Source organism: Scyliorhinus canicula, chromosome 7 (genome assembly GCF_902713615.1).
Source record: "Scyliorhinus canicula chromosome 7, sScyCan1.1, whole genome shotgun sequence".
NCBI classification, from domain to species: domain Eukaryota; kingdom Metazoa; phylum Chordata; class Chondrichthyes; order Carcharhiniformes; family Scyliorhinidae; genus Scyliorhinus; species Scyliorhinus canicula.
In genome coordinates this window covers 175044973-175068402 of record NC_052152.1, presented here as the reverse complement: position 1 = coordinate 175068402, position 23430 = coordinate 175044973, and the positions used below count along the sequence as shown (strand labels likewise).

Sequence of the window (23430 nt, the reverse complement as noted above, 5' to 3'; positions counted from 1 at the left end):
TTGCATCACGAACCAGCCGTCCAGCCAACTGAGCTAAACCCGGCCCCTTATCTATAAATACATCGATGTAAAAACACAGATTTATTTTATTTAAGAGGCAGAGATGATCGGTATTGTAAAGGTCAAAATTTCTTACAAAATATTTCTGACTTGCATTAAAACAATAAACAGCTGCTGGCTCTTGTACTGTCCTTTTTTTTCTTAGTTTCCATCAGCCTATCATTGCCGCATTCCTTCCAGACAGTGCATTCCTAGAGATTTCTGTTTAAATTCCTTTAATTTAGACAACTTTTGTCTAGTTTGAGATGTTAGATCAATCTTATTTGGCTTCTCATTTTCAAGTTTGCATTAAAAAAAGCTGATAAAAATGATTTTACCTAAAAATGTAGAAAAATGTAAATATTTGCAAGAACGTCCCAAGTATACATCTAACTGAAACACAGAAATAACATTTGTCATACAATATTTAGATGTGGCCAGGGGTACATGCATGGACAACAATTGCCTATTTAAAAACTTCAGTCTAGAGATTGAACCATTACAAATACTTCATATACTTTATGAACATATGAATGTAGGAACAGGGGTAGGCCATTCAGCCCCTCGAGCCTGCTCTGCCATTCAATGAGATCATGGCTGATCTGTGGTCTAACTCTACATACCTGCTTTTGGCCCATATCACTTAATACCCCTGCTAATAAAATTGACTATCTCAGATTTAAAATTAACAACTGATCCAGCATCAATTGCTGATTGTGGAAGAGAGTTCAAAACCTCTTTCCACCATTTGAGTATAGAGGTGCTTCCTAACATCTCTCCTGAATGGTCTGACCCTAATTTTTAGAATATGCCCCCTGGAGCTAGAATCCCCAACCAGTGGAAACTGTTTATCTTTATCTACCCTGTCATTTCCTGTTAATATCTTGAAGGCCTCGATCAGATCACCCCTTAACTCTCAAAATTCTAGTGAAAACAGGCCTAATTTGTATAATCTCGCCTCAAAACTTAACCCCTGAAGTCCAAGTATATTTCTTGTAAACCTATGTTGCACTCCCTCCAACACCAAAATCTCCTTCCTAAGGTGTGGTGCCCAGATCTGCCCACAGTACACCAAGTGGGGTCTAACCAGGGTTTTGTAAAGCTGCAGCATAATATCTGTGTCTTTATACTCCAGTCCTCTAGATATAAAGGCCAGCATTTCATTGGCCTACTTGTTACTTTCTGCACTTGTCTGTGGCATTTTAACTACGTATGCACGTGGGCCCCCATGTGTCCTTGGACATCTACTGAATTTAGCTTCATATAATCTATACAATACCCTGATCGATCCTTTTTTGGTCCAAAATGGCTGACATCACACTTGCTTACATTAAAATCCATCTGTCACAGTTTTACTCATTCACCTACTCTATCAATATCCCTTTGAAAGGAGTTCACTTGTCTGATATTTTAGGAGTCTATTTTAATTAGGTAATTTGGACATTGTGAATTCTCTGTCCGTGTACCCGAACAGGCGCCGGAGTCTGGTGACTAGAGGCTTTTCACAGTAACTTCATTGCAGAATTAATGTAAGCCTACTTGTGACAGTAAAGATTCTTCTTCTCATTATTATAAATAATTGATTATTTAAAATAGTGCAGAAGGAATATTATAAGGACACAATCACAAAATCTAATAATTTGATCCAGGCATTTAAAAAATAATTTCAAAGGCAGCAGATCAAGTAATTTGGACCCAGCAATTACGTTAGCAATCTGACTTGAAACAAAGGGTGAATAAATGATTAAAAATCTAAGACAGTCCAACTAATATTGCTATTCTTTCTCCACCATTGTTATTTGACTATCCAAAGTAAATGTTACTGTTGAACTTATTCCAACATGTGATATATCTAATAAATTATGCTTTAATATACTAATCCAATAGAAATTAGCAGATTTATCTTTAAGAAACATTATAATATGAAAATCAAAATAATTTTTTGGGAAACAAATATTTCTAAGCAACTTCCAACAAGAGAATATGTTTGATTTTTCAGTCAATGCAAATGTTTCTAGAGTTTATAAGTGAACTCCAACAGGAAACAAAGGGCTGGGTGAGTAAGTATCAAGTTTTAAATATAACAGTGCGAGTTATCGGCTGCATCCCGCTGAAATCAGGATTGGGCACAGCCGGTAAATCCTGTGAGAGGCCACTTCCGGGATTCCCAACGGTTATCACGCCCGTTGAGATCTAGCGACATATTGTGATCTGGATCCCGCCCGCAATAACTCTGACTATCCCCGGCACCCCAACTACCTCCCCACATCTGGACTATCTACCGGACCGACTACTGCTCCATCCTCTGACCACCAACCACCCCCAGCTCTCCAGCAACCCTACTCCCCACCTCCCCCTCCAAATCCACACTAACTCTTGCCACCTGACTACCCTGCCAAATTGGACTACCCCTCCTGGCACAACTCGATTATCCCCTGACCCCCCTATCCACTCACCCATCTACCACCCACCCACCTGCCACCCAACTGGCCTGTCATCTCACCCACCTACACACTTATCTCATCCACATAGCAATTCAATTATTCGCCAATTTACCCATTCACTAACCTCACACTGAACTTTATATTGACCATATGACAACTAGTGCTGTAAAAGGGGAGTGTGTCATGCCTTCCTCCAACTTTACAGCGCTACAATCGTGTATCTGAGGAGGCTGCACTCCACATTTCTGGTAAGGTTGGGCACAGGACACCTGGGTCAAAGTTTAAGCAGAGCAGTAATCTGACGATGACTGCCCCTCCTCAAAGGACTCGGGCTGGCTGCTTTGAGTAAATTTCCTCAATTTGTTTGCTTGTCTTCCACAAATATGTTCGTCAGACTCCACATTTCATTGATATGGACATTGATATCATTCTGACCTGTTGAAAATTGCTTGATGTTGATTCCTGGATTTATGTGAATGTGCTGTTGTATATTTAGGCCAGAACATTTAGCTGCAGCATGGCCTAAAGTTACCTGATACTAACTAAGGTTTTTAGGATTTTGAAGTGATACCACCCATGATTTTAAAAAATATACTGTGACCTGCACTATGTTTAACCAAAGTCCCATGGTAGAAGACAGGAGCCCATTGACTATTATCCCTATTGATTACCTTGCAACTACACTTGTTTTATGTCAGCTTTTACAATCCGGTGCTGATAAATAAAATGCACAGGATACTTTGCCGCAAGTTACCACGGGCAAAATTGTCACTGGGACCAGCATAAATTTCAACATTACTCTGGTGTATGATCCAGAAATTTGGAACCTTGTGTTAATGAGTAAATTACTGATATTTACCACTTCACGAGGAGGATTAATTTTTCCTTCAAAAATTAATATTAAACATGCCAATCCAAAAATGATAGTTGCTGATATTAGCGGTAATCGCTTAAGGTGTATTCCATCGCCATTAATTTAAAGCAGATGGGTTAATGTTTTCATATTTTCCTCTGTTCATTATGTTGAGTGTTCATCCACTAATATTGGCAACTATACTTTGTAGGTTATTTTATGTTCTATATTCCAGCCATTGAATTTAAAAAGTTTGTAACAAGCAAGGCATCAGTGATGGTTCAATAATAATCACATTGTTGCAGGAGTCATTTAATTTAGATTCCTCCATCCTTGCAAACGCTCAACTAGAGTCCTGTTATGTAGACCTCTTTGCCATCTCCTGACGTTAGCACTTGTGTACGGCTCTGCTGCAGCTCACTGATACTTTCATAATAGTTTTCGGTTTGCCTCTCATGGGCAATCTTTTGTACCTTGCCACTCTTAATTGCAAAGTTAATTTTCTTCCATCTTGTATTAATTGCTTCATAACCTGGTTCGGGTTCTTCTTCTTCATCTTCTTCTTCGTCTCCATTCCTGCATTTCATTCCCCAGGTCCTTTCATTAACTGAAGCATATTCAGGGTCATCCCCAGCTAACTGGCTGCCTGAGTGCCACCGTGGACTTTTGATAGACTCGTACTCTGATTCTTCGTCATTTAGGTTCCCTGTTGACCAAGAGTGGTAATTTAGATTGCCGTCTTTCTGGAGTCCTGTAGTCAGAGCTAATGGCATTTCCTTTCTGTGACCTTTTTTTGCCACCTTGGAGTACATTGCTGCAATCTGTAAGAGAATGAGAGAAATATGTATATTAAGTAGAGAAGTGAATGGGCAGAGAGTTCATGGGAAAAAAATAATCAAAAATTAAGATTGGTGAAATATGGGGCGGGATTCTCCTGTACCCGGCTGGGTGGGGGGTTCCCGGCGGGACAGAGTGGCGTGACCCACTCCGGCATCGGGCCGCCCCAAAGGTGCGGAATCCTATGCACCTTCAGGGGCTAGGCCTGCCCCGGAGTGGTTTGCGCCCCGCCGGTCGGCGGGATAGGGGCTTGGTGCCACGCCAAATGGCGCGAGTCGGCGCATGTGCAGGAGCGCCAGCGCATGCTGGCGTCATCCCCGCACATGCGCGGGAGGGTTCGTCTCCGCATCGGCCATTGTGGAGGACCACAGCGGCTGATGCGGAGAAATAGAGTGCCCCCACGGCACAGGCCTGCCCGCGGATCGGTGGGTCCCGACCGCAGGCCAGGCCACTATGGGGTCACCTCCTGGGGCCAGATCCCCCCCAACCCCCCCCAACCCCCCCCCAGGAACCGCGGAGCCCGCCTGCGCTACCAGGTCCCGCCAGTAAGGGACCTAATCTGATTAACGCCAGCAGGACTGGCTACAGACGGGCGGGACTTCGGCCCATTGCGGGTCGGAGAATTCGGGCGGCCCCTGTGCCCATTGAGTCGCGCCGGACCCGCCATTCTCCGAGGCGACTCACGCCGGGCCGGTTTTTGGGGGGCGGCAGGATTGAGAGGACGGCGGGTGCGGGATTCACGTCGACCCTCGGCGATTCTCCCACCCGGCGGGGGGTCGGAGAATCCCGCCCATGTAGTTCATATAATATAAAGGTCGCATTCCACAGGAGTTGGCTAAACTTGCTCTCTGATATTTGCCCTGATATTGGCCTACTTTACTAATGATTAATAATCGCTTAAGATGGCCATATGAAATGCTGCTATGATCTATAGATTAACAAGGCACAATGCGAGGGGTTAGAACAGGGGTGGGCAAACTTTTCCGTGCAAGGGCCACATTCAGAAATTCACAATTTTAAAGGGCCGCATAGTATATTAAGTAAAATAATCAATATTTAAAATAGCCAAAATAAAAGGTTTTTAAAGAAAAAAAAAGCAATTAATTTTTATTAATTAATATTTTAAAGTAGAAACTTCACATGAAACACATGTTGTGCCGAGCAATGATCACCCTACTCAAGTCAACGTATCCACCCTATACCAGTAACCCAACAGCCCCCCCATTAACCTTAAAATAAAATAAATTTTTTAAAAAAGAATTTAAAAAAATTTTTATTTTTTATTTTTATGACTTTATCTTGGTGGGCCGCATAAAGACCTTTGGCGGGCCGCATGTGGCCCGCGGGCCGTAGTTTGCCCACCCCTGGGTTAGAACCTGTTAGAACAACAGAAAAGCAATTTTTTACAAATTTGTGTTCACAAAGTTCAATTTCAAAGCAATCATTTCCATTCTTCCTATTATATGGAATAGTGAATGACTACTTCACAATATTTACATTTGAGTTACTGAATGAAGATACTTCCAATCGATTGCACCAACTAAACAAAAAAAAAAGTAACATCTGAGTGAGGTAAAATTGGTTGTTGAATTCCTAAAAGCTTTTTCATTCCAACAGGGATCTGTTGTAAATCACAGAAGTTACAGTGCTGAAGGAGGCCATTCGGCCCATCGAGTCTGCACCGGCTCTTGGAAAGAGCACCCTATCCAAGCCCACACCTCCACCCTATCCCCATAACCCAGTAACCCCACCCAACACTAAGGGCAATTTTGGACACTAAGGGCAGTTTAGCATGGCCAGTCCACCTAACCTGTACATCTTTGGACTGTGGGAGGAAACCGGAGCACCCGGAGGAAACCCACGCACACACGGGGAGAACGTGCAGACGCCGCACAGACAGTGACCCAAGCCGGGAATCGAACCTGGGACCCTGGAGCTGTGAAGCAATTGTGCTGACCACTATGCTACCGTGCTGTCTGCCTACTTCATCTGCCTGCTCGACTACTCATCCTCACACTACGATCACTGGTCCTGGACTCTCCAGCTAAGGGGAAATATCCACTCTGCATTTACCCTCACAAAGCCTCTCAGAAATTTACACATTTCAAGGTGATCATCTTTAATTCTTCTAAAGTCCAGATAATATATTCCTAGTCTGTTCAATCTCTCATTATTGGACAATGGTCACATCCTCAGAATCAATCCAGCAAACCTTTGTTGCAGCCACTCTGTTTGGGATTGATATGTAATCATGTGCTAAAAATCTTACCCATCTTGCGTCAGTCATGTGGCCTCTGCCATGAGACACAGGCCAGGGGCCACATGTTAATTAAGTCCTAATAAAGACATTACACTAAAAGCACCATACTCTTTGAGCTCATGATACAGTGTCAGAAGTGGAGCTGAGATTAAGTTTTATGAGCTGGAGAGAGGCCATAGTTACTGGAAGAGGAACACAAGGTTCAGATCAGCAGAATTATGCTAATAAATAAAAGCCACTGAAAAGGAAAGCAAACAAACTGGGTGTGTCAAAATGGCTGCTAATTTTGCTCTCCCAGCTGCTGTGGAAATGAAAGATACGTTGCAGAACTGGCAACTTCTCCACCTGCAATGGCAAAACAATGAAATTGCAACAGGTTTCATGAGCAAACCTGAGCCCATATGAGTAGCAACACTTTTAACATGGCTGGAGAGCCACTGCTACAAATTGTATTCTGCTGGCTCCACCCAGTAGACAGAGTATAAATATGTGTGCTCCCTGTACATCAGCCATTTTGTCAGCTGCTGTAGGAGGTCACACATCTCTGTGTAATAAAGCCTCGATTACATCCTACTCTCGTCTTTGCGTAATTGATAGAGCATCAATTTATTACACTGAGTTTTCAGAGATAGACCTCCGCATCAAGCTGGATCGCCTGCAGCTGCATCCTCAAGCAGACGACAACGCCAAAAAGGGCTCTGAACATTGGTTAGCCTGTTTTGAAGCGGTCATCACGTCTGCGCCAGACACAATTCCAGAAGCACAGAAGATCCAGATCCTTTACACGAGGCTGAGCTCCAACGTCTTTCCACTCGTCCAGGACGCGCCGACCTACGCAGAGGCCATGGCGCTACTGAAGGAAATCTACGCTTAGCGGCCTAACAAAATCGACGGCAGACATCTCTCCACGCGGCGCCAACTTCCCGGTGAGTCGGTGGAAGATTTCAGGCGCACCCTGCTTGCCCTAGTTAGAGACTGTGACTGTCAGGCCGTTTCGGCCACGGAACACTGGAATTTGCTAATGAGAGACGCATTTGTTACGGGCATAGGGTTTGACTACATCCGCCAGCGCCTCTTAGAGGGGGCCACGCTCAACCTCGCGGCGACCAAAAAACTAGCGCTCTCACTTACGGTCGCATCACGCAACATTCAGGCCTATGCCCCCGACCGCACGGCCCACCCCCCCTGTGCATCATGCACTCCACAGACGGCCGCCCCATCAGCGACCCCCCTCAGTCAACCCCATGCCTGTGCTGTGCGACAGCCAACCAACCCCGGGGGGCCCAAATGCTACTTCTGTGGGTAATCGAAACACCCCCGACAGCGCTACTCGGCATGGAGCACCCTCTGCCAGGCCTGTGGCAAGAAGGGACATTTTTCTGCAGTGTGCCAGGCCGCTATTGTCCTGGCACCCCCTACGTGCGGCCAGTGGGTGCCGCCATCTTCCCCTCCTCGGACCACGCGTGGCCAGTGGATGCCGTCATCTTGCTCGACTCGCAACACGTGCGGCCCGTGGGCGCCGCTATCTTGTTCCTCCCAGGACCAAAGGGCGGCGCCATCTTGCCTTCCTCACGACACGTGCAGCCCCAGGGCGCCGCCATCTTGCCTCCCCCACGACATGTGCGGCTCGTGGGCGCCGCCATCTTACCCGACTCAGGACCCACGCCTGTCATGTACCTCATCCAGCCGCTCATCGCCTGCAACCGCCGACGACCAGCCGCGTCTCGCCTTGGTCACGATTGACCAGTCTCGACCACACAACCTCGCGACTGCTTCAACTAAAGTAAAGGTCAACGGACACGAAATCTGTGCCTGCTGGACTCCGGGAGCACTGAGGGCTTCTTCACCCCGAGGGCTTCTTCACCCCGAGGGCTTCTTCGGTAAGGCGCTGCTCCCTCGCGGTTCATCCCGTTAACCAGAGAATCTCCCTGGCCTCCGGATCCCACTCCGTGGCGATCCGGGGGTACTGCATCGCCACTCTCACTGTCCAGGACGTGGGGTTCAGAGGCTTCCGCCTCTACGTCCTCCCAACCACTGCGCTGCTTTGCTACGCGACCTGGACTTCCAGTGCAACCTCCAGAGCCTAACCCTGAAATTCGGCGGGCCCCTACCACCCCTTACTGTGTGCGGCCTCGCGACCCTTAAGGTCGACCCACCTTCCCTATTTGCAAACCTAACCCCGGACTGCAAACCCGTCGCCACCAGGAGCAGACGGTACAGCTCCGAGGATGGAACCTTCATCAGATCTGAAGTCCAGCGGTTGCTTCGGGAAGGCATCATCGAAGCCAGCAACAGCCCCTGGAGAGCCCAAGTGGTAGTGGTCGAAACTGGGGAGAAAAACAGGTCGGTCGTTGACTACAGTCAGGCCATCAACCGGTACACGCAGCTCGACGCATACCCCCTCCCACGCATGTGTGATATGGTCAATCAGATTACACAGTACCAGGTCTTCTCGACGGTGGACCTGAAATCTGCCTACCACCAGCTCCCCATCCGCAAGGCGAACCGCCCATACACTGCGTTCAAAGCAGATGGCCGCCTTTACCACATTCTTAGGGTTCCCTTTGCCGTCACCAACGGGGTCTCGGTCTTCCAACGGGAGATGGACCAAATGGTTGACCGGTATGGACTACGGGCCACTTTCCCGTAGCTGGACAATGTCACCATCTGCAGCCACGATCAGCAGGACCATGATGCCAACCTTGCTAAATTTCTCCACACCGCCACTTTCCTCAACCTCACGTATAACAAGGAGAAGTGCGTGTCCATCCTCGGCTATGTGGTCCATGACAGAGTTCTGGGGCCCGACCCCGATTGCATGTGCCCGCTCATGGAACTCCCCCTCCCCCATTGCCCCAAGGCCCTCAAACGATGCCTGGGGTTCTTTTCGTATTACGCCCAGTGGATCCCAAACTATGCGGACAAGGCCCGCCCACTCATTAAATCCACTGTTTTTCCTCTGACGGCCGAGGCTCACCAGGCCTTCAACTGTATCAAGGCCGACATCGCCAAGGCCGCGATGCACGCGGTCGATGAGACGCTACCATTCCAAGTGGAGAGCGATGCATCAGATGTCGCTCTGGCCACCACCCTCAACCAGGCAGGCAGGCCCGTGGCATTCTTTTCCCGCACCCTCCATGCCTCCGAAATTCGGCACTCCTCCATCGGAAAAGAGGCCCAAGCCATCGTTGAAGCTGTGTGGCATTGGAGGCATTAACTGGCCCTCAGGAGATTCACTCTCCTCACTGACCAACGGTCGGTTGCCTTCATGTTTAATAACACATAGCAGGGCAAGATCAAAAACGATAAAACCTTGGAGGTGGAGGATCGAGCTCTCCACCTACAACTATGAGATTTTGTATCGCCCCGGTAAGCTCAACGAGCCCCCCGATGCCCTATCCTAAGGTACATGTGCCAGCACACAAGTGGACCGGCTCCGGACCCTGCACGACAACCTCTGTCACCCAGAGGTCACACGTTTTTACCATTTCATCAGGGCCCGCAACCTGCCCTACTCCATCGAGGAAGTCAGGTCGATCACCAGAGACTGCCAGGTCTGCGTGGAGTGTAAACCACACTTCTACCGGCCAGACCGTACGCACCTGGTGAAGTCCTCCCGCCCCTTTGAACGCCTCAGCGTGGACTTCAAAGGGCCCCTCCCCTCCACCGACCGCAACACGTACTTCCTCAGCGCGGTCGATGAATATTCCCGATTCCCCTTTGCCGTCCCATGCCCCAACATGACGTCTGCCACCGTCATCAAAGCCATCAACACCATCTTCGCTCTGTTTGGTTTCCCCGCCTATGTCCACAGCGACAGGGGATCCTCATTCATGAGCGATGAGCTGCGCCAGTACCTGCTCAACAGGGGCATTGCCTTGAGCAGGACGACCAACTACAACCCCCGGGGAAACAGGCAGGTGGAGTGGGAGAATGAGACAGTCTGGAGGGCCGTCCAGCTGGCCCTACGGTCCAGAATTCTCCTGGCCTCCCGCTGGCAGGAGGACCTCCCCGACGCACTTGCTCCATTCGGTCGCTCCTGTGCACCGCGACTAATGAAACCCCCCCCATGAATGTCTCTTTGCCTTCCCCAGGAAGTCCACCTCCAGGGTTTCGCTCACGATATGGCTGGCAGCTCCAGGACCCTTTCTCCTCCGTAGACACGTTCGACTCCACTAGGCGGACCCGTTGGTTGAGAGGGTACAGCTGCTTCACGCCAACCCGCAGTACGCTTACGTAGTGTACCCCGACTGCCGCTTCTTGGAGGGGTTGCATTTCCCCGAGGTGGACAGGGAGCGGGTAGAAGGGCTTGAAGGCCATGCAGGTGTGTAAGGCCCCGGGTCCGGACGGGTACCCAGTTGAATTTTATAAAACGTTCTCGGGGATATTGGGGCCAGGGTTGATGAGGATGTTCAATGAGGCAAGGGAAAGAGGGGTGTTGCCCCCGACGATGTCATAGGCAATGATTTCGCTGATTCTTAAGCGGGACAAGAACCCGGAGCTGTGTGGGTCCTCCAGGCCGATCTCCCTGTTGAATGTAGATGCCAAGTTGCTGGCCAAAATCTTGTCCTCCAGGATTGAGGATTGTGTTCCGGACGCTATTGGGGAGGACCAGACGGGGTTTGTTAAGGGTAGGCAGTTGGTGGACAATGTAAGAAGGCTGTTAAATGTGACCATGATGCCTCCGGAAGGTAGGGAGGTGGAAGTAGTGATTGCAATGGATGCAGAAAAGGCTTTTGATCGGGATGGGACTATCTGTTGGAGATACTGGGATGGTTTGGATTCGGGTGGGGCTTTATTGACTGGGTCAGGCTACTGTATCAGGCTCCTGTGGCAAGCGTACGGACGAATAGGACAACATCGGACTATTTTAGACTGCACCGGGGGACGAGACAGGGATGCCCCCTCTCCCCACTGTTGTTTGCGCTGGCTACAGAGCCGTTCGCAATTGCTCGGACAGCCTCGAGAGGCTGGAGAGGACTGGTCTGGGGGGGGGGGGGGGGAGGGGGCGCACAGGGTTTCGCTCTATGCGGATGACCTGCTTCTGTACGTTTCGGACCTAATAGAGGGGATGGAAGAAATCATGAGGACTCTCGGGGAATTTGGCCGGTTTTCGGGGTATAAGCTTAATATGGGAGAGAGTGAGATGTTTGTGGTCCAGGCAAGGGGACAGGAGAGGCGACTGGGAGAGCTGCCGTTTAGGTTAGTAGAGGGAAGCTTTAGGTACCTAGGCATCCAAGTGGCGCAGGAATGGGACCGGCTGCATAAATTGAATCTGGCCCGGCTGGTGGACCAAATGAAGGACCATTTTCGGAGGTGGGACACGCTTCCACTGTCTCAGGCGGGACGGGTCCAAACAGTGAAGATGACGGTCCTCCCGAGATTCCTATTTGTATTTTAGTGTCTCCTCATCTATATTCCACGGTCCTTTTTTAAGCGGGTCAACAGAGTGATCATGGGCTTCGTCTGGGAGGGCAGGACCCCGCAAGCAAGGAAAATAATGCTTGAGCGGAGTCGGGGAGAGGGTGGGCCGGCGCTGCCAAATTTTAGCAACTATTACTGGGCGGCGAATGTAGCCATGATCAGGAAGTGGGTGGTGGGGGAGGGGTCAGCATGGGTGCGTATGCAGACGGCTTCATGCAAGGGCATCAGTTTGGGGGCGTTGGTAACTGTGCCTCTGCCGCACTCGCCGGCATGGTACTCCTCCAGTCCAGTGGTGGTGGTGGCCCTGAGAGTTTGGGGCCAGTGGAGGCAGCATGTGGGAGCAGTGGAAGCATCGGTCTGGGCCCCAATCTTTGATAATCACCGGTTTGCCCCGGGGAGTATGGAGGGGGGGGGTTCCGGTTATGGCGGAGAGCAGGGATTGAGAGGATGGGGGATGTGTTCATAGAGGGGAGCTTTCGAGTATGAGGGCTTTGGAGGAAAAGTTTGGGTTGGCGAGGGGAAACTAATTCAAGTATCTGCAGGTGTGGGACTTCCTATGTAAACAGGTGTCAACCTTCCCGCTCCTACTGCTAAAGGGGATTCAGGCTAGGGTAGTTTCCAGAGGGTGGGTAGGAGAAGGGAGCATCTCAGAGCTTATGGAGTCGGAGGAGACGCAGACCGATGAGCTGAAGCGCAAGTGGGAGGAGGGGTTGGGAGGTGAGATAGAGGATGGTCTATGGGCAGACGCGTTGAGTAGAGTCAACACGTCCGCAACATGTGCCAGGCTCAACCTGATACAATTTAAGGTTGTTCACCGGGCTCACATGACAGTGGCCCAGATGAGCAGATTCTTTAGGGTGGAGGACAGGTGCACAAAATGCGCAGGAGGACCATGTCTCAATGTTTTGGACATGTCCAAAGCTTAGGGGATTTTAGCAGGGGTTTTGCAGACGTCATGTCCACGGTGTTAAAAACAAGGGTGGCGCTGAGTCCAGAGGTGGCGATTTTCGGGGTGTCAGAAGACCTGGGAATCCAGGAGGAGAAAGAGGCAGATGTTCTGGCCTTTGCTTCCCTGGTAGTTCGGAGACGGATACTATTGCCATGGAGGGACTCAAAGCCCCAGAAGTCAGAGACCTGGCTATCGGACATGGCTAGCTTTCTTTGTTTGGAGAAAACCAAGTTCGCTTTGAGAGGGTCACTGTTAGGGCTCCCCCCGGAGGTGGCAACCGTTCGTCGACTTCTTTGCGGGACATTAATCGTCAGCAGACGGGGGGTAGTTTAGATTAGAGTAGGGGGTCTATAAGGGAGGGACCTGTATGAGAGGTAAATGGCTTTTGTACCATGTTTATGGTTTCATCTATTTTTTTTTTTTAATTTAGATTACCCAATTATTTTTTCCAATTAAGGGGCAATTTAGCATGGCCAATCCACCTACTCTGCACATTTTTGGGTTGTGGGGGCGAAACCCACGCAGACACGGGGAGAATGTGCAAACTCCACACGGACAGTGACCCAGAGCCGGGATCGAACCTGGGACCTCAGCGCCGTGAGGCGGTTGTGCTAACCACTAGGCCACCGTGCTGCCCTATGGTTTCATCTATATTGTTTATTTTGTGATGTTACTATACCAAAAAACCTCAATAAAATGTTTATTAAAAAAAAAGCAAATTACTACGGATGCTGGAACCTAAAACATAAACAGAAAATACTGAACAATCTCACCAGTCTGACAGAATCTATGGAGAGTGAAGGGAGCAAAGTTATGAGTCTGGATGACTCTTTATCAAAGGTAGAGAGGACTGGAAATAGGGTCAGAGTTATACTGTTGGAAGGGGTCGCTGGAGCTGGATAGAGGGCAAGCGAGAGGTGGAGATTGATAAAGATGTCGTGGACAAAAAGATAAAGGGAACTTTATAAAAAGTGTAATCCAAGAGGTCAAACTACAAGGAGAAAAACCATGACATACTTTTAAGACTGCAAAGAGAAAGAAAGTATTTCAGTTACTGCTAAATTGCCCCTTCGTGCACAAAGATATGCAGGTTAGGTGAAGTTACAAAACTGCGTGGATAGACAGGGGAGTGGGTCTAGGTAGGGAGTCCTTTCGGAGGGTTGGTGCTGATTCGATGGGCAGAACAGCCTCCTTCTGCGTTGTAAGAATTCTATGTAACTGAATAAGAAGGGTGCTGGTAGTGGTACATTAAGAGATCAAACTCAACTCACCTCTTAGTGGTACCTCGAGCCCGCCCTCACCCCATCTCTTAAGGGCAGGGTACCCCTGGATCCGATCCCTGGCATGGACAACCTGGCACCTGGGCACCCTGGAATTATCAGGGTGGTTCTGCCAGGTTGCCCATGTGGCAGTGCCAAACTCCCACTCTGCCCAGAATCCGGCCACCCCTTCAGGTGCTGTTACGCCTGGTCCACATTTGAATGGTCCAGTGCTAAACGGTGTCATGGTGAGGTCTCCCAGGTGCGGGCGTTCGATCCCCAACCTTGGGAGAATCAGACGCTGACATATTTAAATGAGCCAAAATAAGTGATCAACAAGGCGAAGGTTAAAACATCTGCCCATGCTCCCGCCTACAGGTCCCGCAAGTCTGACACCCCGAATATGGCCCCCAGGAGACTGGGCTCTAAATCCACATGCAAGATCGCCGACATGGTGCTGAAGAACAACCTCCATAATTTCTTCAACTTCGGGCAGGACCAGAACAAGTGTACATAATTGGCTAAGCCCCTCGCACACCACTCACAAATATCCTCTACCCCCTCATACAACCGGTCATCCTCGGCGTCATCAGATGCGTCCTATGCACTGCCTTTAGCTGTATCAACTCCAGCTTCGGGCAGGAGGTTGAGGCGTTCACCCTCTGCAACACTTCACACCACAACCCCTCCGCCAGCGCAATCCCCAACTCCTCCTCACTTGGTCTTAACCATATCCAGAGATGTCATATCCCACCCAAAATCCTCCCATAGATTGCCAAGTTGACCCCCCTCTTCAGCCCCATCACCAGCAGCCCCCCTCTAACAACAAAGAGAGCGATGCCACCAGAAAAGCCGGAAAAAAGATTTTTGCGATATCCCGCACCTGCATGTACCGGAAAGCCCCCCGCATGGGATCATTTCCTCCAGCTCCTCCGAACACGTAAATTGGCCTTCTGAAAACAGGTCCTTCATTTCCTCGCTTCATTTCATCACCCCTCGCTCCTCAAATCCCCGAAGCCTAGCATCCATCCTCGCTGGATCAAATCATGGTTAACTCTGATCGGCATCAACTTCAACCCTTCCCCCAACCTAAAGTGCTGCTGAAATATGTGAATGTGATATCTTCCAGATTCAAGGCAAAGCAGCAGCTCGATATGTTCTGGAAGTTATTAACCTGCAGAGGCACTGTCAGAGATTTTCTGGCGGGTTTTGCCAACGGTGACCCACTGCCACAGGTTCCCCGATAGTGGAGAATGCAAATAAATTGGACAGCAATGAAATGAAAATCGCTTATTGTCACGAGTAGGCTTCAATAAAGTTACTGTGAAAAGCCCCTAGTCGCCACATTCCGGCGCCTGTCCGGGGTGGCTGGTACGGGAACCAATGGGACCAGATGTTCCTGCCACCAACCAACGGAGGCTGCCTCTACTGCTGCAAAGCACGCCACTGGGGTAGGGCAGTGAGGGGGTGGGGGTGGGGAGAAAGAGTTCGAAACCCCATCCAATGAATCTGACAGACAAGCAACTTTCTCAAATCAAGCAAACTACCCAACAGGATGCAACTCTTGAAGCGCTGCACGAAGTACTGATGAAAGTATGGCCTGAGGTCATCAAGGACACACCCCTGGTCACAAGAGCCTATTGGGCAGAGAGAGTCCAATTGACAGCACAAGATGGCATCTTGTACAAAGAAAATAGCGTCATTAGTTCCAAGGGGTTGAGAGGAGAGATGCTGATGCGCATCCATGCAAGCCATCAATGAATTTAGTCGAGCCTGAGGAAGGCAAAAGTGGTGCTCTGCTGGTCAGACATGAGCAATTAAATTAAGGACTACATCAGCCAGTCTACTTGGTACCAAGCTAAGCAGGCAAGAGAGCCGTTAATGACACATAGTATCATGGTTGGACTAGGGATGAAACTGGGAGTCGACCTCTTCACCGCTGCAGGAACTGATGATCTTTTCATGGTCGCAGGAACTGATTATCTTTTCATGGTAGACTACTATTTTGACTACTGGGTATTAGGCCAATTGACTTCAGTGACTATGGATGAGATTGTAGAATATCTGAAAGCACACTTCAGTCGTTAAGACATTCCAGACATTGTGATGAGTGCCAATGGCCCCCAGATCATGAGTGAAGAATTCATCCGCTTCACAAAGTATTGGGAAATTCAGCTATATATGTCATACCCACACAGTTGAATGGAAAGGCTGGGGTAATAGTGAAAATCTCAAAGAAATCAAAGAAATTGGGCAAATCTAGCATAGATGTTTATAAAGGCAATCCTCAGGTGGAAAAACACACTGACTGAAGGCATGGAAAGTAACACCATTCAAAAACTAATGTCAACCAAACTACTCTTCTAATAGTAAAAAAGCTACTGTAGTAACAGCCGTGAGTGAAAAAAAATCAAGGTGAAATGCCAGGAAGCCAAATATCATTTTGACAAAACTGCCAAACCATTGCCAGATTTGAGAATTGGAGAGCTAGTCAGGGTACACACCTTTGATGCTCTCAACAAGAATCAGCCCACATGGAAGTGTAAGATATTTGTAGCACAGTTATCATCACGATCGTATGCAATGGACATGAATGACCAAATATACTGGCGCAACTGCAGGCATATGTGAACTAGAAAGATATTCCTTCAGTACAGGCAGCTGATCAGGACGATGGGATCTCAGCAGCTGCACAGAGTACAGAACGACCATAACTCCCAGATGTCTACTGGTCTCCAACAAAAGAAATGGAACAACAATAGGTTATCAAGACAGTAAGTGCCATACAAATGACACCCAGAGGGAATATCACACAGATGAATAGTCAATGGCAACATCCACAAGTACCTTTGAGACATCTGTATAATTTAATGACTGTATGCAATGCATGTGCAGATACTGATGGGAACAATGAGCAGTTTGTTAATGCAGGAGAACAGTCGGTATATAATGGGTAACTTCAGTAATTCACAGTTACAGATGATAGTGCACGTAAACTTGTCTTTTGTTTGTTATGAAAAGAGAGGTGTTTGGATTGAAATGCAATTATGTACCAAAGTTCCTATTCAGCTTGCTGTAGGCGTGTTAGGCGGGATTCTCTGTCCCGCCGCACCCTTTTTCTGATACGTCCCATCCCGCCGGCAGCAGGATACTCTGTCTCACCTGCTGGCAAATGGGGTTTCTCATTGTGGGCACCCCCACGCCGTTGGGAAATCCAAGGTGCGAATGTGCTGCCGACGAAGCGGAGGATCCTGCCAATGGAGAATCCAGTCTGTGATCTCTGCCATGAGGCACAGGCTGGGGCAGCCATGTTAAATTTAGTTCTAATAATGGCATTGTGGTAGAAGCACTGTATTCTGAGCTCAAGGCAACTTCCTTGGGCAAGGAGATCAAACCCTACATGGTATTCCAGCTACGGTCCCACCAAAGCCCAAAATAACTGCAGCAAGATTTATTTTCTCTCAAACCCTTGCAATAAAGGCCAACTTGTCTTCCTGTTTGCTGTAACTGCGTGCTGACCTTCTGTGATTCCTGTAGAAGCACTTCTAAACCCTTCTGCAGATGGACAAAAATGGATTAGGGTGTATGTAGCTAAACAGTTAAGAACACATAGAACGGTTCTCATGTATTACATCAGGTCTGGAAGGTAGCTTCTGGGAAGCTTGAACCTAATGTCTTAAATGTAATGAATTAATGCCTTTTGGATATACTATGAATGACACCATTGTTGCTGTAATCCTGCTTATCAATATCTGTGGCTTAGCCATTATTAAACACTCAAACGCTCAACTGTTAGAAAAACAGAGTAACTATGCTGCATGTTTGTCAGTCCTTAATTACATAAAGATAGTTAAATGAGAAGTTACAGATTTAAGTTTCACCAAAACAATTAAATGGGAGATTTGAATGAATTCTTGATACAGATGGCAGTTATAATGTGGAATTATCAACAATAAACTATAGAAGTCCATTCCCTAAATGTTGTTAAAAATCGATTGTTGCTTGAAAGAGGAATAATAAGGGTAAGGGAAATGGGCAGGAGATAAAACCATCAGCAGACTTGTACCATTTTTGAAAAATTCTGTAACACTTTAGAATGTTAGACAGCTGGTTTGTAATGCAGAACAAGGCCAGCAGCACAGGTTCAATTCCCGTACGGGCTTAACCGAACAGGTGCCAGAATGTGGTGATTAGGGGCTTTTCACATTAACTTCATACTTGTGACAATAAAATAGTATTTTATTAATTATATTATTTGAGTTTGCTTTTCACTTTTTTGGTTATTGCACAATATCAGCCGAATACAATAATTTTGAAAGACGACCAGAATTGTCATTTAGAACAGAATTTTCAAACTTGTGTGTGTGCTGGGCCCCCTGCAAATACTGTCGCACTCACAAGGACCCGTGTCTTAACTTACAGAGAACATGGTGACAACTACCTATAGTGAACACTTCGTAGAGAGAGTTAAAAAAAATTAAATAGCACACAACAATAATGTTAGTAAATTAACATTAGTAAATTAATAATTACAAAAAAAAAACAATTCTAATGCTAGAAATGTGATGATCATCCAAATCCCCGAAGACTTCTTTCTAAACCTCCTGGGTCCAGGGAACTAATTTGAAAAGTTACCCTTGGTGAGGTGGTGAGGTATTTTTGGACATTTATCTGACTGACTTAGGTCTTAGAATATCCAGGGACAGCTTGTCCTGAAATTTTGCTTTGGAAGAACTTAACAAGTTTATGCTACAACTGATGCAATGTTTGCTGCATCATGACCTTTTGCAAGCACATTTTTAGATAGCCCATGTTACGGTTTTAAATACTGTCTGAAATAATATCAACAAGAATGTTAGCATAGCTCGGAGTTGTCGCTGGGGTTTCTCATAATTTATTGTAAATCTCAGCCCTTGGATGTTGCTTAGTATCTGCTGAACAATTGTATACAGTCAATGGATTGCATATAGACATTGGGAAGATATTCCCAATAAGAAGTGTTGTGGCCATGGATATGTTTTCCACAAAAGCCTTGGAGTACCTCGTACTTCTTCAATTTCAACCAAATAAACTTCTGGGAGGAGGGTAGTTAGAGAAAAAGACGGAAACATATTTTTTTTTTTTTTTTAATGGATTTTGGAAAACTTTTGAAAATTAGGAGGATCATTTCCAGAGGCAATTTGTGAGCAAAGGATAAGGGAAATGAGCACAAGATAAAATCATCTGAATTATTAACTTCTTATGCCGGAGTAGATGCAGCAGAGAACAATCCGGGGGTAATTCCAACATGAATTGGCCCAATAGTTAACCAATGTGAACAGATCAGCCGCACATTTTACACACCACCTGAATTTACTTTCCAATGACAAAGGCAGAGAGCCAGAGGAACAATCATCCTGTTGAGCTTCCATGGTCATCCAGAGGTGTAACCTCAGTGGAAAACCTAGGCCACAGCAAGTAATTACTGGGTGAGCAAATTTGGCGTCTGCCCAATCCAAAAAGCAATGGTGTATGCACCAAAGCAGTTTAATTACTTTGCCACGCTACAATGTCATGGCTGAAGAGTCCAGTTTTCAAGTGGCATTCTTAATAATAATCTTTGTAAGAGTCACAAGTTAGCTTACATGAACACTGCAATGAAGTTACTGTGAAAATCCCCAAAGTCGCCACACTTGCCTGTTCGGTACACTGAGGGAAAATTCAGAATGTGCAGTTCATCTAACAAGCATGTCTTTCGGGATGGGCAACCAATGCGGGCCTTGCCAGCGATGATCAACCCCGTAAAATAATCCATTAAAAAAAACGCTGCCCTTGGCTGGGACCCCTCATCAGGCATGAAAGTAAACAAAACCTCTCCTCTAAGAGAAAGCATTTGTCCTCACTTCGGCCCGAAATGGGCAACTCCTTATTTTGAACAGATTCTCCCACAAGAGGAAACATCCCTCCTCATCCACCCTGTCCAGACTTCTCAGGATTTTGTATGTTTCAATCAAATTGCCTGTTACTCTTCTAAACCTCATCATAATAATATTAATCTGTATTATTGTCACATGTAGGCTTCCATTCACACTGCAATGAATTTACTGTGAAAAGCCCCTGGTCGCCACATTCCGGAACCTGTTCGGGTACACAGTGAGAATTCAGAATGTCCAATTCACCTAACAAGCACGTCTTTGTAGGAGGAAACTGGAAGTCCCGGAGGAAACCCACACAGACACGGGGAGAACGTGCAGACTCTGCATAGCGACCCAGGCGGGAATCGAACCCAGGACCATTGGCGCTGTGAAGCAACACTGCTAACCACTGTGCTACCATGCTGTGGATTTGTCTATCCACCGTCACATTCTCTTGTCTTTTGAAATATTTATCCATTTCCCTGTTTTTGGTTCAGTTTCCAATCTATGTATTAAAACTCTGCATTAGAAACAGGGTCCCCAAAACGTCTTCCATTCTTTTCATAATCTGAATTTGATGCCCTCTAGTTACAGATTCACCAAGCAGCAGAAATAGTTTCCCCCAATTTACCCTCTCAAAACCCCTCATTTTTCAGCAAGTCTATTACGCTTCTAGATAAATAATAATTTCAACTTGTATTTTTGGTGTTTGAAACGTACCAGCAGTATACCAGTGGATACAAGCCTAGCCTGTTTAACCTTTCCTCATAAGAGAACCTGCCTGATCCAGATATTAGTCAGGTAAACCTTGAGCTGCTTTCAATGCATTTACATCCTTCCTTAAATAGGGAGACCAGTGTTGTTTCCAGTACTCCAAATGTGGTCGTACTAATGCCTTGTATAATTGAAACATAACTTCCTACTTTTCTATTCAATTCCACTTAATAAATGATACCATTCTTTTGGCTTTCCTAATTACTTGCTGTACCCGCATAATAGCCTTTTGTGATTGATGCACGAAAGCACCTAGAGCCCTCTGCATCTCAGAGCTCAGCAATCTTTCACGACTGAGATACTATGCTTCTTTTTTATTTTTCCTGCCAAAATGTACAATTTGACACTTTTCCACATTATACTTCAATTGCAATGTCTTTGCCCACTCACTTAACCTATCTCATAAAATCACAGTATTGTTACAGTGCAGGAGGCACCCATTGAGCCCATCATGTCTGTACCAGCTCTCCCCAAGAACATCCCGGCTTAGTCCCATTCTCCTGCCTCAATTAAACCTGCCTCCAGTGCATTCAGGACCCAACACTCGTTGCATGAAAAGGTTTTTGGTCACATTATATTTGTTTCTTCTGAAAATTACTTTAATTCTGTGCCCTCTCATTCTTGATCCATTTATTAGCAGGAGCAGTTTCTCCCTATCTACCATGTCCATCTCTTTCAAAACTCCTCTTAACCTGCTCCTCTCCAAGGAGAACCTCTCTAGTCTACCCTCATAACTCAAGTGTGCCTAAATCCCTCTGTTATCTCCTATGGACACTTCACATCTAACTATCCAAGCTATCTTTGTGACATCAGCAAATTTCGGAACTTCAATCCCTTCATTGTAAAAAGTGGAGGCGCCAGCACAGATCCCTGTGGCACACCAGACATCTTTATAACCAGATAAGGACCCATTTATACTTACCCTCTTTTTTTCTGTTAGCTCGCTAATCTTTTATCCATGCCAATATGTTACCCCCTTACACCACAAACTTTTATTTTTCACAATAACCTTTGATGCAGCACATCTGGAAATCTATAACAGTACATCCACCTGTTCCCCTTTACCCACAGCAGCTGTTACTTCTTCAAAGAACTCCAATAAATTGGTTACGCATAATTTCCCTTTCACAAAACCACACTGACCCTTCCTGATTGCCTTGAATGTTTCCAAGTGCACCACCATAATGTTTTTAATAATTGCTTCTTACATTTTTCCTTTGTCAGATGTTAAGCCTGTAGTTTCCCACTTTCTGTCTCCATCCTTTTTTGAATAAGGGTGTTACATTCACTATTTTCTAGTCTAATGGAACAGTCCCTGAATCTAGTCAGCACATCAACTCTCCCACTAGTCATTTCTTTTTAAGACCCTAGGATGAAATCCATTAGGCCTGGGAAACCTGCTAGTCCACAGACCCAATAATTTACTCATGACCACTTCCCTGGTGATTGTAAATTTTCAGATTTCTTCTTTCCCTTTGATTTACAGCTAATTTTGGGATGGAATGTTTTCCTCGAGAGTGAAGACCATTGCAAAATACCAGTTTAATTCATCTACCGTTTTGTTATTTTTCAAAATTAATTCCCCACTTTTGAGGAGGACCAATGCTCATGTTTGTTAACTCTCCTTTTTCCAACATCTGCAGAAACGATGGTCTTAATATTTAGAGCTAGCTTTCTTTCGTACTCTCATTTTTCCTTCCTTATCAATCTTCTGGTTATTCTTGGTTTCTACTATATTCTGTCCAATCCTCTGACCTGCAACCCATCTTTGTGCAATGATATGCTTTTTCTTCAAGTTTGATACAATCTTTTTTTTTTTCAGTTAACCATGGATGGTGCGTCCTCTGTTTGTCCTCTATTTCTTGTTGGAATATATCTATTCTGCGTATTCTGAAATTTCCCTTTAAATAATCACCCTTGAATCACTGTTAACCTATCCGTTAAAGAAATTTGCCAGTTCACTTTAGCTAGCTCTGCTTTCATGCCCTTATTTAAGCTTCAAATACTAGGGTTGCACGGAGCCCAGTGGTTAGCACTGCTGCCTATGGCACTGAGGACCCGGGTTCAATCCCAGCCCCGGGTCACTGTCTGTGTGGAGTTTTCACTTTTTCCCATGTCTGCGTGGGTTTCAGCCCCACAACCCAAAGATGTGCAGAATAGGTGGATTGGCCACAGTAAAATTGCCCCTTAATTGGAAAAAATAATGGGCACTCTAAATTTAAAAAAAAAGTTTAAAACACTAGTCTTAAAGGGCAGCACGGTGGCACAGTGGTTAGCATTGCTGCCTCACGGCGCCGAGGTTGCAGGTTCGATCCCGGCTCTGGGTCACTGCCCGTGTGGAGTTGCACATTCTCCCTGTGTTTGCGTGGGTTTCACCCCCACAACCCAAAGATGTGCAGGGTAGGTGGATTGGCCACGTTAAATTGCCCCTTAATTGGAAAAAAATATTTGGGTACTCTAAATTTATAAAAACAAATACTAGTCTTGGACTCACTTTTCTCTCCCTTAAACGGAATGTTAAATTTAATTACATTATGATCACTGCTACGTAGGGGTACCTTCACTATGAGGTAATTAATTAATCCTATCTTGCTGCACACCATCATGTCCTGAAAAGGCTGCTCACTGGTCGGCTCCAGAACATGCCATTCAAAGAAAATTCCTCATCTAGGATACTGTGTGACGTTATGTGAAATG

At 46.5% G+C, this 23430-nt stretch overlaps 1 protein-coding gene across 7 annotated transcripts in view; it reads right to left on the bottom strand.

Annotated features, from left to right (window-relative positions):
* Positions 1-2533: 2533 nt before the first annotated feature.
* LOC119969563 (phosphoprotein associated with glycosphingolipid-enriched microdomains 1-like) overlaps positions 2534-23430 on the bottom strand; it is a 143692-nt gene continuing 122795 nt past the window's right edge. For all 7 annotated transcript variants that reach the window (XM_038803324.1, XM_038803323.1, XM_038803327.1 and 4 more), the window contains one exon: positions 2534-4157. In XM_038803324.1, coding sequence (XP_038659252.1) covers positions 3684-4157 — 474 coding nt within the window. In that variant the 3' untranslated portion in view covers positions 2534-3683. The remainder of the gene's footprint in view (positions 4158-23430) is intronic.